Genomic DNA, 17,428 nt, shown 5'->3' on the forward strand with positions numbered 1-17,428 from the left:
TGCTTTCCTTATTCAAAAGACAAAGGGGTTGGATTAGCTGTTCCTTCAGATTCTTTTTGCTAATATCACAAGAAAAGTATACTTCGGGACATGATTGTATTCCTTAGCTAGGTATAAGACTGTGTTAAATTCAACAGGATTTTTTTTTTTTTTTTTTAGTGCTTGTAGTAATGGTTCTTAATGTTAGAGTGCATAAGAATCTTATGGGGGTTGGGTGGGTGGAGATGTCTTCGTCAAAATGCAGATTCCAAGGCCCGATCTCCAGAGATTTGGATTCAGTCATGCTGAGGGGAGCCCAAGAATCTGCATTTTAGACAAACTGGGCAGATAATTCTGATGGAGGTGGTCCAGCCTACTGACTTGCATATCTGCTGTTTGGTTCTTAATCCCTAGAAGGAAACCTCCTTAGCTGGAGCTGCAGGCATTTAAAAATGTTTAAAGTTGGGCAACTGACATGCTCCTAAAAGCTCCCTCTGAGGCCCCCAAAATAGTGTGAAGGTGTTGGGAAGACAGTGGACACCAGAGTAGCCAGGGGCACACAACAACCAGGGCTCCTGCATTCTCTCCTTACACCTGCTCACTCTCTCTGCTTCAGATGTAGCCACGCAATAAAGCTGTAGGATGGGGAGAGTTTGCAGGAGTACCTTTTGAGAGCTTTCCTTATGGTGACAATTGTATGAGGATCTTTAAGAACACCTTTTTAGGTAAAGACATCTATTTGGGCTCACCAGGGTCTGATTTGTAAATTTCTGGTTTTAAGAAGTTGAACCTCCAGGCTACACTTTCACATTAAACATGCTTCATTTGGGGAGTGACATTGAAGGAAGCATGCCCTGTTGTTTTCTTGAGTGTTGTGATTTGTATTGCACCCTTTATTTGGGGATCTCTACATGCTTTTTAAAGTACTCAGTTTCACATCCAGTTGCTGCTTGCATACATGTCATTTGTAAATGGTAAAGGAATAGGTTTTATGTGTATAAAATGCCCAAATCTTTGTTTACTAGCTTGTACAGTGTGCCTTTAAAACCTAGAGTGGATGCCCAAGGGTGCCTTGGCTTTTTGAGGCAGGATAGAAGAATTTGGTCATGTGAACCAGCATGTATACTCTATATAGATTTAGAGTCCTGACCAAATGAAAGTGAATGATAGCAAGGGGGAAAATAGTTTAAATAGTGACAAGAAACCTACTTGTGTATTAAATAAAAATGAAAATTTAAAAATAATAATTCTAGGAGGACATTATCACAATGTTTGCGTTAACTTTGAATAGCATGTGACTTACGGTGTACAGTGCACTTTCCCGTGCACTCTCATTTGACATATCCTCTTGTCTTTATTGGTTCCAGTCATAGGACAGAGATTGGATGAGAAAACTTGGTCCATAACTTCTAACAACATGGCTAAGGCCCTTTATAGATAAGAACTGTTTGTAGTTGGCTGGCCTCTTGTCCTATTTCTGTGTTGTGTTTCAAATAAAATTGCTCTTTCTTTTCAGATGCTTGACTGGTTCTGTATATTTGTGTGTGTGTGTGTGTGTGTGTGTGTGTGTGTGTGTGTGTGTGTATGTTTAATGGAGAAACAAAGGCTAGGGTGAGAGGAGGTAAATATATGAAGGATAAATACTACAAGTTTTTATTCTTGATTTATTTTTCTCTCCCTCTGATACTTGTGGGGAACTCTGTAATATTCTTTGGCTTTAAGAAATGTTGATAATTGAGGAACAAAAGTGTTTATTCTTCAGAATTTAAAAAAACCTCAGCAAGTATGCATTCCGTTTCACTTGGTCTTGTAAGTCCTTTGCTAGAGAGACGAGCTTTATATCTTCACTCTGGTGAAACATCCCCACATCTCCTGATCAACATTCCTCCACTCATGTGCTTCATAAATTAGGGGGGAGGCTCCATTGTAACACTTGACCATATAAGGGGAAGAGAGGCCCCGCTGTTATTTTGTTCTGCCCTCTTGTCAGAGCTGTATATAAAATCTAGGCCTTTTAAGGGAACGTGGTGCGTGCAGGGAAAACATCCCCGGGCGGCCCATCCATTTTCTTCGCTACTGCAGCATTGGTGCCTGCAAGCCCTGTGTCACTTGGAAACATAAATCACAAGGGGGTTGCGGGTGCCAAGCTCCAGGGAGGAAAACCTCAGAGGGCCACTCTCGCTGCCTAGCACTGCCAACATCTTAGTTTTCATTAAAAAAGCCTATTTCCCAACTTGGCCTTCTGACTTTTAGGGAGAACTTCACAACTGACACATCCTGACATTCACTGAAATGCCCCCCTCCTTGTTATGAGTAATTAGAGCTGCAGTGAGGTGACCACAGCCTCCTGAAGATTTCATATTAGTCTTGTCCAAACTATAGCATTAGTCTTTGTACAGGTCTGGAGTTTAGAGAGAGCTGGCTTTGAACCACAGAGCTTCTCTTCCTAGATCTGAGACCTTGGACAAGTTAACATAACCCCTCTGAGGCCCCAAATCATCATCTAAAAATGGGGAAGATAAGTGTGATAAAATTTGTTTAAGTGTTTAGCACAGTACTTAGCACAGAGCAAATACTTAATAAATGTTAGCTGTTTTATTACCATTGCTGCCAGAAGACAGCTATAGTTCTGCTTTTTGCAGCAAGTATTTCCTACAATTCCCACTACTCAATCCAGCACCCTCTTTTCAGATTTTCTTTATAGGCAGAACACATTCAGAAATATTTGTGGAGGCCCTGAAGAATGTCTTGGCACAATTCAGTGTACAGAGCATGGGTTCTAGAACCAGGCAAGTCAGGGCCTGAATCCCGACCCAGCCACTTATCAGTCTATGGCCTTGGACACACTACTTAAATCTCTTGGTACCTCAGTTTTCTAGTCTGTAGTCTGGTGATAACGATTGTTAAATCCAGGCATTTTGGGTTGTCAGGGACAGAAACAAATCAAGTTAGAAGAAGAACAAAGAAAGGGTTGATTGCAAGCCTATAGAGATTTCATGGAAATACTGTGCTTCTGAGGTCTCCTCATTGCCACTAGAGATGGTGACTTCATGCTCTCTTCATGTGGCTCAGTCTACCTGGTGGACAACCCCCCCCCCCCCGGCTCCATCAGCAAAGACCCCTCTTGCAACAGGACCTCTGGGCGGGGGCACTTTCTTTGCATGGGAAGAAGCAATAGAGCATGAGGGGGGATTTGGTGGGTGACTTTGTGGGAGCACCCAGCACAGTCCCTGGAACCAAGTAGATGTTCTCTAAATGTCAGCCCCACCCACCGGATGCCTGCTCCCTCCCTCAAGAGTAGCCGCTCCACCCCTAGAGCTAGTGCACCTAAGAGCGGGAGAAGAAAGAGCAGAGATCCAGTTCTGGCTTAAAATTCAAAGTTGGAGAGCAGGGAAAAGAAAGAGAGGTAGGTCTCAAGGGGAGGAGGAGTTTCTACTTGTAGGTACATAGATCATCTCCTCCCCTTGCAGCTAATCTTACACTCATGTCCTTCTATGAATCTCACCCTCTTGAGCCATGTTTGACCTGTAGGATAAGTCAAACTGACAGAAATGTGGCTGTGTGTCCTTCAAATGCCTGCCTTCTCTTCTAAGGCAGGTCCAGCAGCAACCACACTGCCCGCAAGGCAACCAGGCAGCCAAGTCATCAGGGCCAAGGGAGTGTTGGGGATGACACTTAGGGAAGCTTGTGTGTGACCTCCCTTCAGGCCTTGCACCTTTATTGCAGAGCCCTGGTCCCACCCAGAGGCTTTCAGCCAGCACCTTGGCGCCCTGTGCAAAATAAAAAATTCAGTTATTAACATTTTGAACACACACACATACTATATATATATATGTGTATATATATATATGTATATATATATGTATATATATATGTGGCACTGTTGCATAGGTTAACTGATCACTGTCATTTGCATAGGGTTTGTCTTAACTCAATGTTTCTTTTAAATCCTCCTAGAAATAAGAATCTTCTAGAAGTAAGAAATACTGTTTGCCGTAAGAACAGACACTTGGGCTCTAACCATGACCTACTAATTGAAGATATTTTATCGGAGGGGCTTAGGAATTTGCATGTTTAATAAGTACCCCAGATAAGGGATGTTATTGAGACAGACTGGGAAGCACCAACCTCTCCTGAGAAGCTGAATGGTTAGTGCCAAAAGCTGGACAAAAGAAGAGGGGAACCTTGTCCAAGCTCGTGTGCTGGGTTAGACCTTGAAGGACACTATCTGTGGACTCCATAGATATCATCTTATTGTGAGTTTATAAAAGTCACGTCATAGGAAGTCATTTTGCTACTTTTATTTGGATTGAATATGCATGTTCGGGTGCATGAGGAAAAATAACCCAATTGCAGTATTTTATCCGTGTAGAAAATCTGTTACAAATGGGTGATCATTTCTTTTTCATGAACCTTGGAGCATTGATTTGAGAGCTGCGGAAAACTGTAGTCAATAGCCTGGTGCCTGGTTAGTGTGCTGGGACTGCATGCATCCGTGTCTGGTATTCCAGATGGGCATGATTAACTGCATTGGCTATTGGCAGAGAAAACGTGAGCTAGCCGAGAGAATTCTGGAATGCAATGTTCAGAAATAGAGTTGTGGGACCTTCTGAAAGTAAGTATAGTACATGCAGAATGTTGTGGGGTAGAGTGAGGAGAAGATGAAGCATTCTCCCTGAAGCCTTGTTGTGCAAGGAACTACCTAAGGTTCTGACATGAGTCACACCACCTTCCCTTGTACCCAACATCCCCCACCCCATGGACACACGGTCACTTTATCCCTCACTGGCACTCTCAGCCGCTTGCTTAGGGCCTTTGATATTCAAGGGCTTAAAATTAGAGACCTGAAAACAATTATTAGCTCCAAAGTGAAGAAAAGTGCAAAATCAGCATGATTAACTGCCTAGTTTAATGTGTGTAAAATGCAACATATTGTTACTTTATTAAGTTTAGTATCCAAGAAGGCATCATAACACTTGACAATAATGTGTAGAATACATTTTCTCATTTTGAAAGGATTCCTGAGTGTGCATCGATGAGAAGTCATTGCCAATTGTTAATTAAATGAGGGCCTTGCAGCCTCATCATTTCAAAAACAAAATTATAAAAATCAAGATTCTTTTGGAGTAAACATTAGATTTCTATGTGAGATTTGGATGTATTTTAATACATTCGTTATGGTATGGGGCGGGGTCTCCCACACACATGCACACTCACAGTCACCACCCAGCGCTACTGGGCAGGGCATGTGGATGCAGGAAAAGAAAATGTGCTGTTCAGAGCTGAGTCTTCAACAGTTCAGAGGCTGTGAAAAGCTTTGGGGTCCACCCTCAGTCATATGACCAGTGAGGAGGGTGTGGCCACCCCCTGCTGCATCAAGGGACTTGAGGTGGCAGCTTCTGCTCTGCCCGAATTCAGGTGAGGCAAGGCCTGGGGAGCCACTGCATCCAGTTGCAAAGGATGCGCACGGTGTAAGGGCACCGGGTTCCAAGGGGGCAGTGTTCACACCGAAGACACTTACCTTTGAGTATTTATTGTGACAGTGTTTCAGCAGATGAAGGAAAGTGTTCTTTTCCAAGGAAAGTAGTGTGCTTCCACGCTTTCCATAGCTGTATTGGGTCCTGAAGAGGGCATAGCTTCGGCACAAAGCACTGCCTGGGCTGCAGCCTTGGCCTGACGCGGGGGGTGGTGCCCCTCCGGCGCCCTCTGGTCATTCCTTCACTGTAGAATGTGCGACCTTGACCTACAGAGAACTGATCCTCTCACAGGACTGTGCCCCTCTGTGGTTCTCAGAGCCCAGAAGCCATCGTGTCCTCTCTGTGATGTTTCTTCTAAGCTCCCGCTTAGGCTCAGCAGCGGTCCCCGCATGGAGTGGGTGCACACAGCAATGTTCCCTCGTTTTGCAGCCTCTGAGAAGGGGGACAGGGCAGTCGAGTGGACTTATCTCCCTCGAGAGTCTCTGCTTCTCCAATTAATGTCAGGAGCTGTGTGTTCTCACCAACCTATTTTGGTTCCCGACCCCTAGAGACGACTAGGCCTTCTGAGAGAGTCTGTCTCAGCTGGGGCTGGGGCTGCCCGGGTCACCCTGAATGCAAACAGCTGCTTTCCCCACTTCCTTCCTCTTCCCGGACTGCCTCCCTGGGGACCAAACCCCGGGACCAGACTCCTCAGGGGAGGGGAGCCTGACCCAGACACCAAAGAGCCCTGCCGTCAGCTACAGCCACTGGTCATGATGTCCCTGGATGTCCCCATTAGGCCGTCCAGGAGCAGACCCTGAGGCTGGGCTGCCCCTCTCTGCTGAGCTCAGAGCTTCTTGAGATCCAGGACTTGGAGGAGGGGTACCTTGCTTGCCTGATGCCCTTTCAACTTCTTGTCTCTCAAGCCTCTCTTGGAAAAGCATCTTGCTGAGAATTCTGGTGTGACTTAAGAGTACTTGACCCAGGCCTTCTCCCTTGCTCTTCAAAGGTATCCAAGGGGAGTCAGTTCCTTTGGAGTGCACCCCTGCTGTAACCACACACAGAATATATTTCCCAGTTCCCCTTAACCGGTGTTTCCTGTGTGCTAAATGAAACCTCAGCCCTGTGAGGTGCTCCTTGGAAATGTGAGCAATGTTTCTCTACCCTCTCCTTTCAGTTTTACAGTGAAATGAGCATTTCCGTCTGAGAAATCCCACAAAGGTAAAGAGAGGTCAGTTTTAACATAATCTGCCACTTTTTCACAATAAACTTACAGCCCTGTACTTGGTAAACTAACTTGCCCTTAATTAGAAGTAAGGCTATCAATCTTTTCAGCCAATCCTTTGTAAAATTCCACTTGTAAATTTGTCCACCATAACTTAACTTTATTCTGAACTTTTAATGGTCCCTTGTACTTGCTCCCATGTGTACTTGAAGGACCTAGTGCTGGAATCTAAATTACATTTTATACCCATGTAGGAGGAGTCTGTGTTTGTTTTACAACCGGCCAAAATCTAGAAATTTAGAGGGAACGTGAGACATGCAGCTACCTTTAGCTTTTTCTTGTAAGTATTCTTTAAATATGTTCTTGTTCCTTTGCATTAATGCAAGATCCAGTATCAAGAATGGTGATAATGTTGAAAACTCTGTAATAGTTTTGCAGTTGTTAGAGCACTTTTTTAAAAATTATATATCATTTCATTTGATTTTTGCGACCTCCCTGATAAGGCAGGCAGTGAAGGTGTTGTTTAATATGTGAGTTTTGAAGTTTAGACCAGGCTGAGATACTACAGGCCCTCAGAACAAGCAGCTCTCTTCTATATTTAAGGTTGAAAAACTTCTGTGGTCATCTTATTATGACAGCCTCATGGTTTATATTTATTTTACCTGAACGTGTGAGTGGCTGCACCCAAAAGATGAGTTTAAGAGTAGACTTTAAGATTGCTGTTAGAAAACAAGGCCTGGCTGAACTCTGCCTAATGCACATTTGTGAGTTGAGTAGGCTGCCTTAGAAATGTTTCTAAAATGCAAACTCACATAAGCCTTTTGCCTCAGAGCAGCCCCAGCTAGCAGTGCCTGACATCAAAGAAAGGGTCTGGGAGTAAACTCATCGATATGAAAATACTGGAGGAAGAATTTGAGGATAGTTTTGTTACATGTCTGCCAGACATTAACCAACATATCCAGAATGCTATTAAACTCCATTTTCAGTAGTTTATTTCTTGAAATTATGTAAACATGACTAATTCAAACATTTACTTGGTCTTAAATACCACAGAGGGCTTTTTCTTTTATATAAATGTTTAACTGAAGTACAATGCATATAAAGAAAAGGCACAACTCATACATTGCTCAAAGACTTTTCACAAAGTGAACACACCCATGTAATTACCATCTAAATCAGGGGTGGGGAACATCCTGCCCTCGAAATCATTTGATCTGGCCCTGCCAAGGCAACCACAGGTGGGGCTCAAATTTCAATAAATCTAGGAGCTTTTTTCATAGCTAATTTTTAAGTTGATAATTTTGTATGATCTGAGAATGATGTTATAAATATCCAAATTGCCCTTGGCAGAAAAAATATTTCCCACCCCTGGATTAGAGCAAGAAACAGAACAGCACCCCCGAGGTTCCTTGTTCACCATTGCAACCACTACTTCCTGCCTCCTTCCCAGAGACAGCCACTGTCCTGACCTCTGTCACCAGTGGTTAGCTGTTTCTTTCCATCTTTATTGAGATATAATTGACAAATAAAATTGTAATATCTGTAAAGTGTACGTGATGATTTGCTATTTGTATATATTGTGAAACTATAAGGAAAAAGACCATAAAATAGAGATACTTTCCCTTCTGCTATCCAACAACACCCCTTAAATAGTAGGTATTAATGAAATCATACAGAATATATAGAGGTCAAGTCTGACTGATGCTATATTATTCTAGACATTGAATAGCTATAAAGGTATATAAGATGTCATCCCTACCTCAAAGAATTTCTCACACACTGGTGGTGGTGGTGGTGTCTGTGTGTTGAAGCGAAGTGTAAAAGAGGTAGCAATACAGATAAGGACAGTGTGAACATAAAGACCCACCCAAGTTAGAGGAAGCACAGTGGTAGGAAGGGTTAGTTTGTGTTTTGTTTTGTGTGTTTTGGTGCTAATTTATGCTTTTTAATATCAATGAAAGCATCTGTTGATGCCCAGTGCAGGTTCCCGACCCTCTGGGGAACCAAGCCTAAGAAGAACTTCTCCTGGGAAAAACTGTCCCATGAGGACACCAGCTCTGTGGCAGGCACCATGCTGAGGGATGTGCAGGTGTCCTCTCAAAGTTCATGGACTTTCCCAGCCTTCCGGGGGAAGTCCTCCTGTTGTCTAGCCTGAATGCCAAGGGCTGCCCTTTGCTGACCAGGAAGGGTTAGTTTGGACTGATTGTGGCGATAAGACAAGGGTTGTTTTAGTTAAGATAATGGACAAAACTAATCCCAAAATATATAATGGATCAAACACAGCAAAAGTGAAAAACTCAGCCATCAGAAGTTAAAAACGGGTGCTTTTGATTGGTAATTCACTGTGCTTGAAATATTAATTTAGATGTTCAGACTCTCCCACCCTGGGGTCCACCATCCTCAGCACGTAGCTTCTAGAGTTGCCGGGCTTGTCCACATGAAGCTGGCAGAAGGAGGAAGAGCGTGGTGGACAGAAGGTTTCAACAGCCAGATCTGAAGGGGGGGTGTGTCAGTTCCATTCGGGTCGCACTGGCTGGACCTCCACGCACGTGTGGCCACCTCTGGCTGGGAGGGAGGTGCGCACGTCCAGCCCAGTGTGCGTCTAGGAGGAGGGGACCTGCGGACCCCACAGCCTTTGCCACAGGCTCCGTGACAGCGGGCATTTAAGATAGGCCTCGATGGCATGTGAAGTCTTTTGGTAGAGGTTGGAAAGGAGGCTTCATCCAGATAAAATGAAAAGGATGAAGATGGACTCAGACCTAAACAGAAAAAAAAAAAGAAGAAGAAGAGCATATTTGAAAAATAAGAGATGGTCCAGTTTTTCGGAAGAATGTAGGGAGTATTATGCAAGAAATTGCTAGAAAGATAGGTTAAGGCTATTTCCAATCTGAAGCCACATTTTTTGAAGTTTTAAAATCCATACTGAGGAACTTATGTCTACTTTTTTGGGGGGTGGCTACCAGGGCTCACTCCCTCTTGCAGGAGGATTGTGGCCCAAATTCATTTTTTTCTTTTTCTTTTCCTTCATACTCTAGTCTTTCCTAGAAAGTGAGTTCTTATGTTTGTCTCCAAAACTCCGTGGCAGCAGTCAAGGAGAGGGGTGCAGACCCTCAGCATGAGCAGTTTTATTTTGAACTTTTGTAGCAGCGGGTCTCAGAGACTCCCTAGTGGCCTCCTGCCAAAATCCAGTCCAGAGAATGGTATCTGCTGAATGCTGTTTGGGATGGATCCCAAGTTCAGTAGAAGGAGGAGGGAGAGGAATTCCTTTCTGACTCTAGGACGCAATCAACTTGTGCTCAAGATCCTGAAATTTAACTACCCATGTTGTTATCTTAGCTTGCATAGCTCCAACTGTGGCTCATAGTTATAAAAGTATCAGGTCCTTTAAAATCCAACCCCATCCTTCAACCTGATGACCTCCTGACAGTGATTCATGAGGAAGGGTAGGAGCTGGGGAAATCCTTTCCCCTCCCTTCAGATCTGCCAACTTGGCTTTGAATCTACATGAGCGTTTTGGCCAGAGAATATACATCCCCACACCCTCTACACTCACCTCTGCCCCATTTCCTATTTGGTAGTCATATGCATTCATATTTGCTAAATTAATTTCAACCCAGGCTTTCCTATGTGCTGCCCTTGGAAAGCTTCTGTGTGAATTATTCCTCCCTCCTTGAGCTTCTGACCATGAAATTAATGGCTCTGAAATGTTACCTTTGCTCTACAGTTTGGGGAGGATTTGTTTCAGTGTCCCTACAAGGATATAAGCACAACTGTCTCTTTCTTAGACCACTGACTGAAAGAAAGTGAAAACAGACCCTTTGATGTAACACCCGAACATCTAAAAGGTGCTTGTTTTCAAAGAAAATTTGAGACTTAGCCCATATTTTTTCAAGATCCTGAGAACATTAATTATATTTGGGTTTTATGGAAAGGGAGATGTTTACTTACCTGTGTCAAGAGTTTCTAGCTATATATTTTTTTCTTCTAGCTGGCACCAAGCACACTTAAAGAAAGCATTGTTACATTGTGTTCTTTGTCTTATGTGCATCTTTCTTCCTCTTTTTCACCAAGACACCTTCACTGGTTCCTCTCCATGGCCATCTTCTATACTTACGGCCTTCAAAGAACTGAACCTTGCTGGTGGCAGGCATTTGGTGTCTATTTTTTGGGCGCTTGCATGCAGGAAAGGTAAAGCTCTTCAGGACAATGTCTGTGGTACCAGTTCATCCCCCAACATGCTTTGAGATCTATGTACCTCTAGAAGCAATAAGACATTTGGGAAGACGGCATGATGTAGGGAAGTAGAACATGAGCAGAGACTAAGCAGATCTGAGTCCACATTCTAGCTTTGCCTTTTACCTCTGTGAGACCTGAATAAAACACTTGACCTCTTTGATCTTCTAAGCCTGAATTTTGATAGCATTGATTAGTTTTAGCTGTTTTTGAATTTTATCTAAATGAAACAATACAGTATATATTCGTTTGTTATTGGTTTATTTTACTCAATATTATGTTTGTGAGATTTATTTAAGTTGTTGCATGTAGGAATAGTTCGTTCAGTGGAATTTATGGTATTGTATTATGTATTGCAAATTATTTTTCCATTCTACTTTAATGGACATTTTGGGTTGTTTCAGTTATTATGAGTTGTGATTCTATGATAATTTTTGTAAAATCTTGTGTACACATTCTGTCAAGTAATGTCACACAGTGTGCTTCCCCAGAAGCAGCGATGAGAGAGATTTTGCTTACAGGAAGTTTATTACTTTCTGCCTTCAAGACCGAAGTACCAAAGTTGCCTTCAAGATCAACACCTGTGGGGGAGTGAGAAAGGAGGATTGGTCAGAGAGAGAATTTGGACTGTGATGCAGTCACAACAAAGGCCTCAGCCAACCTGTGGGGAGCTCTGAAGCTGAAATGGTCCTACAAAGTTGTGCCAGTTAGAGGCAAGGAGGCTGGACCTTTACACAGCTCTCATTCACCAGTCACTGGATGTGGACTGACCCAGGAAAGTGAGCACAATTTTAAGCGAGACATCCCTCTTTCATAGAGAATGGGGCCATGTCTGTGAGCTGTCATCCATCAACATTCCTAGCAGCAGGTAGAATGAGTGTTCTAGTCCTGAAAAGCTTAAAGTGTGTGTGTGTGTGTTTAGGGTGAAGGTGAGCAGTTCGCCACAGTGTCTATTACATGTCATTAGTAATTTCTAGGAGTTGAATTGATGGCTCATAGGATATGTGTATGTTCATCTTTAGTAGATACTGCCAAACAATATTTCAAAGTGTCGGTACCCAAATACCATCTTAATTTAGATTCTGAGGTCCCCAAATGGGATCTTACCATAAAGATAAAGGAACATTTATAAAAGGGAAACAAAAGTGAGACTATTTTCTACATTAACTTAATATATCCTATACTATGAGGAAAGCAAACTTGAGAACCATTGAAGTAGGCTATTTATTATTCTCTACCTTATGGCTTGACATCCTAAACACTGTCAGTGTTGTTCACTATGTTTTGAAATCTAATTATGGGATTGATTGAACCGAAAGACTTCTTTTTGGGCTGAAAAAAGAAAGAAAACGGGGTATATGAATTGACTGTTGCCTCGGATTTCATTTTTCAGAGTGGCCAAATTAATGAAGGTCCCTGTATATGAGACCCCCGCTGGATGGAGATTCTTCTCAAATCTGATGGACTCGGGACGGTGCTCTCTGTGTGGAGAAGAGAGCTTTGGCACTGGTAGGTTTTGTCGGGTTGATGTTGCTGGAGTGGGTGGCTGCAGCACTCTGTGACTCCAGTTTGGAGACCTTTGAGCCCACTGGGAGTCAATGGCTGGAGGAAGAGTTAGAGGCAAATAACTAACTAACTGGCTGACTGACTAACTAACTACTAAGAAAGAAAGAAAGATACCTAAGTGGGATGTGTGCTAAGATACCCTCATCTCACCTGCCTATTTCTCCTTCTTCTCCCCCTCCTCCTCCACCTCCTCTTTCTTCTTCTTTTTCTTTTTTTAGAAAAAACCTTCCATTTCTTTAAAAAATTTTCTGTTATGGAAATTTTAAAAAATTCATGAGCAGGGGGAATATCATATTGGATTTCCATGTGCTCATCACTTAGTTTCAACCATCATCAACTCATGGTCAGTCTTGCTTTCTCTTTACCCTTACCCACGTGTGCAGCCCTCCTCCCTGATTGTTGTGAAGCAGTCCCTACTGAATCTGTAAGTATAATAGCTATTGAGGGGGAAAAGTATATAACCACAGTACCATTGTCACACCTAAAATGTTAAAAAATAATTTCTTCTTCCAGTATTTTCAAGATGTCACTTCATTGTCTTCCAGCTTGCTTAGTTTCCAAGAAGTGGGCTCTAATTCCTATTTCTGTTTCTCTTTATCAAAGTTTTCCCAACCCCAGCCTCTGGCTGCCTTCAATATTTTCTTTTTATCTTTTGTTTTCGACAGTTTAATTATAATATGTCTATTTTGTGTAATTATAATATGTCTAATATGTGTATTTTTTTTTTAAACCCTCTTTGGATATCTCTAGGATTCTTGTTTGTTGTCTTGAATTAATTTTAGAAAATTCTCAGCCATTATCTTTTCAGATATTTTTTTTCCATTCTTCTCTTCTCCTCCTTCTGGAACTTTAACTACACATATGTTAGATGAATTGTGACCATATGTTGTTTTAGATCTCTTACATCCACTGTTTAGTTTTGTTTACTTTTTTCCTTTTATGTTTGAATTTGGATAATCTCTATTGGCATATTTTTAAGTCATTGATTTTTTCCCTTAGCTGTGGCCAATCTATTGATGAGCCTCCTGAAGGAATTCTTCATCTCTGATACTGTGGTTTTATTAATAGCATTTCTCTTTGAGTTTTAAAAAATAATTTTTCATCTCTCTGAAGAGATTTTTTTTATATGTGTTGTTTATATATATATTCATATGTGTTTATCTTTTTCATTAGGTTATTTAACATATTAAACATAGTTATTTTAAACTCCCTGTCTGATTGTCCCAATATCTGGTTCATCTTAGTTTCTGGTTCTCTTGATTGCTTTATCTCTTTGTAAAGCAGTGATTTACTCCTTCTTGCTTTTTGTTCAGTTTTTCATTGAATGCTGGGCAGTATGTATATAAAAACAGTAGAAACTTGGGCAAATAATATTTATACACAGAAATGGGCACACCACTTCCTCTATCAGGCCATTAATGTGCAAAGTTACGTTAATCTAGTCAGGAGTTGAGCTGGATTTGGATTTTATTGTTTCTGTTAAAATTTTTAGTGTACCATGGCCTTCAGATTCTTTCAGAAGGGGGATATTTTTTACTGTGTGCTGAAAGCAAGAATGGGGTGCTAGAGGGGATATTTCAGTGTTTCTGTTTCATGCATAGCTTCCAGCAGTTACTGCATATCTGTGATACAAAACAGATTTTTTTCACCAGGTACTGGACCTTTCTCCAGTACCTCTGCCTAGTATAGGTGTGGAATTCTGGGCCCAAGAAGGTTTCCTACCCTTTCTCCAGGAGCAGAGGTTTTTACTTCAACCCTACTCCATTAGCAGTGGGTCTTTGCTGGAGCCCTTAGGATGAGAAGGTTTACAGCTCGTACATTCAGGAGTTTAAGACTTTTGTGTCCTGTGAAAGGAAGGATTGGGGAACTGGAAGGGCTTCATGCTTGTCTTCAGCAGCAGCTGATCATCTCTCGCATGCCAGTACCAGCAAGTCTACCTCTTTGTTTCCAGTCTTTCTTGTGAGCAGCCAGGGACCTGTTATTATTCACTTACATGGAAGCATCATCTTTCTCCTGTGTTCTGCCAAAAGTGAGATGTTCTGTGTCTTGTCTCTCTTTGGAGGGCCTCGTCACTCTGTAATTCACTTTACTTTATTGCCTTGTGATTTTGGATCTCTACTGAGTTCAAGAAAAGTTATGATTTTGTAGGTTTCTTGGCCTTTTAGTATTACTGGGAGTGACATTTTCTTGCAGATTTTCATATCCTAAACAGAAGTGCAAAAGTGGAACTATGATTCTCCTATTCTCCTCACTCCCCACACCTCAATAGTTTTTTTCCCCCAATTAGAATCCAAGAGATCTTACATTATAACTGGTTGTTATTCCTTAAGTCTCTTTTAATCTGCATTTTTCTCCTCCACATTTTTTTCTAATTTATTCATTGAAGAAACTGAGTTATATGTCCTGGAGAGCTTTTAATGGTTTTGATTTTAATGTCGATGTCCTCATTTTCCCCTTAATTTGTTTAATGCTTATATAAAGAGAAGCTATTGATTAATATGCCTTTTCTCTGGTTTTCAACCACCATAGCACTTTCTATTATTAATTATAGCATTTTCTTTTTCTAGAAACTCTACATTCTCTTAGGACTTAGGGAGTGGTGGTAGGGAAATACAGTTATATAATCTTTTACTAAAAGACTTTTTGTTTTGTTTTCTAATATTTATAGTTTTATTTTCATATTCTTACTGTATTGTATTAGCTACAATCTTCAAAATAATATTAAATAATAATTGTAATAGTTTATGATTTTAATGGAAATAGATTCAGTATTTTACTATTTAGTTTAATGATTGCTTTTTAGTATTGGTAAAATCTTTATCACATATACATATATATTTTTCTTATTCTCATTTTACTTAGAATCTTATTAGAAATGGCTGTTGGATTTATCAGATGCTCTTTTAGAACCTAGTGATATATTAATATGCTTTTTCTCCTTTATTCTGTGAATGTAATAAAATACTATGCTTGATTTGCTGATATCAAACCAACCTTGAATTCCTATTTGGAATAAGTACTATTTGGTCATGTTTGAACAGATTGCAATAAAACCATTCCAGCTGGTCATAATGAAAACATTTCAGGCTATGTTCAGATTCCTGAAGAAATTTCCTCCTGGGGAATTTTATCCTGTTACCAAAATCAGTTAGACCTTAGCAGCATTACCGTTAATGGTATAGGAGGGATGGTATGCATCTTTGTTTCCTTGGAAGAAGAATGACCATATCGGTCTCTGTCAAGTACTACTGTTTGAACTGAGAAGGTGTGGACAGCCGCTCTGCTTAGAACAGTCAAGACTGTTATACCTTTTCTCTACTAAGGCCTAATGAATTGAACACTTTCCTTCCTCCTTGGTAGTCTTTGTTCTAAACCAGTGAGTGACTAAAAAAAAAATCACAGATTATATATTGTATGTAATAATTATGTATCCTGGTTATTAAAATAACACAAATATAACAACTGGAAAGGGAACTGGTAAGTACAGGTTATCCTTTCACCTTTCCCTTTGTCTTTATAAGCATTTATTGAGTGCTTACAATCTATCATATAATTATAGTCTTTAAAATTCAAGGATAAAATATTACACATGTAAATCATACAATACCTTAGTAATAAATATTTGCATTTCAATTTAATAAACATTTACTAAGTACTTATGTTATGTAAGACACTGTATTATATGGTATATAGAACACAAAATGCTTAAAATCATACCCTTAAGAAACTGAAGATCTCTAGGATACATAATAAGAAAGATACACAGATGGTTATTATACAAAGCAGAAGCTTTAAAGTTCCACAATAGATTAATAGACAAAATACTCTGGGAGATAAGAAAAGGAGAAAATGCTTTGGGACTGGAAGTTCAAAGCCAAATTCATAAGAGAGATGGAGGTTGGGCTAGTTCTTTAAAAATGAAAAGGATTTGTATACATAGAGATGAAAGGACAGGGACTTGTCAGATGGAGGGAGCAATTTCAAGAAAGAAATAGTGGTGGGAGAGCAGGGGACATGTGTCATGAGTAGCCAATTGTTCATTTTGTCTAGAGCGGTGCTTTCCAAATATAAATCAAAGCTCACCTGGGGTCATGAGATTAGTATCATGTGATGAACAGCTTTAAAATTTTTAAAAATAAACTAGAAACTATGAAAATGCATTGCATTCAGTAAAGGTAAATATTATTTTGAGAAATATGTACATATAAATATACACATAGGTATCTGTGTATAGTAGGTCTCATCTTTAAGTGTATATATTTGGAGTCATGTCCCAAAATGTCTGAAAAAGACTGATCTATAGCAGGTGTCAGCAAAGTTTTTCTTTAAAGTGTCAGATAGTGAATACTTGAGGCTTTGTACTTAGTGTAGGGTCTCTTTCACAATTATTGAACTCTGCTACTGTAGCACAAGAGCAGCCACAGACAATACATAAACAAATGAGTATGCTGTATTCCAGTAAAAATTGACTTTCACAGAGAAGCCTAAGTCCAAATTTGGCCCATGGTTTTAAGTTCGCTAACCTCTGATGTATAGCGTAGGGTAGAGAAGGAAATATCAAGAAACAGGACTTGAAATATGAGCGAAGAGAAGCCAGCTTTTGAAACCATTTGACTGCCCAGCTTAGATGTTGGGTCTTGACCTAACTGAAAATAGGAAACCACGGTCTGCCCAGGAACGAGATCTGCTTGCACTTTTCAGCAAGCTTTGCTTTCAGACAGTTAAGATGATTGCAATATGTAGGCTAGACTAAAAAGGAATTTTTAAAGTTTCTTATTGGTATATTTGTCTATCATTTCCTTTCAAGAAGCACAAGAGATCTTTAAAAGTATAGAAGAGCTCTAAAGGTATGATCTCCTCCGCCGTTCTTCAGGTTCAGGTGACACAAGCATGACTGGACATATAAAGCTCCTGAGCCCAAGAAGTGGTTAAGTGATTCACTTAGGGCCCCAGAGCCTGGAAAAGACCT

At 40.7% G+C, this 17,428-nt stretch overlaps 1 protein-coding gene across 1 annotated transcript in view; it reads left to right on the forward strand.

Annotated features, from left to right (window-relative positions):
* Positions 1-17,428, forward strand: part of PGM5 (phosphoglucomutase 5) — a 145,427-nt gene that overhangs the window by 71,775 nt on the left and 56,224 nt on the right. Inside the window, exon 7 of the mRNA XM_087822693.1 lies at positions 12,287-12,402. Coding sequence (XP_087678819.1) covers positions 12,287-12,402 — 116 coding nt within the window. The remainder of the gene's footprint in view (positions 1-12,286; positions 12,403-17,428) is intronic.

Source organism: Miniopterus natalensis, chromosome 12 (genome assembly GCF_054644295.1).
Source record: "Miniopterus natalensis isolate mMinNat1 chromosome 12, mMinNat1.hap1, whole genome shotgun sequence".
NCBI classification, from domain to species: Eukaryota; Metazoa; Chordata; class Mammalia; order Chiroptera; family Miniopteridae; genus Miniopterus; species Miniopterus natalensis.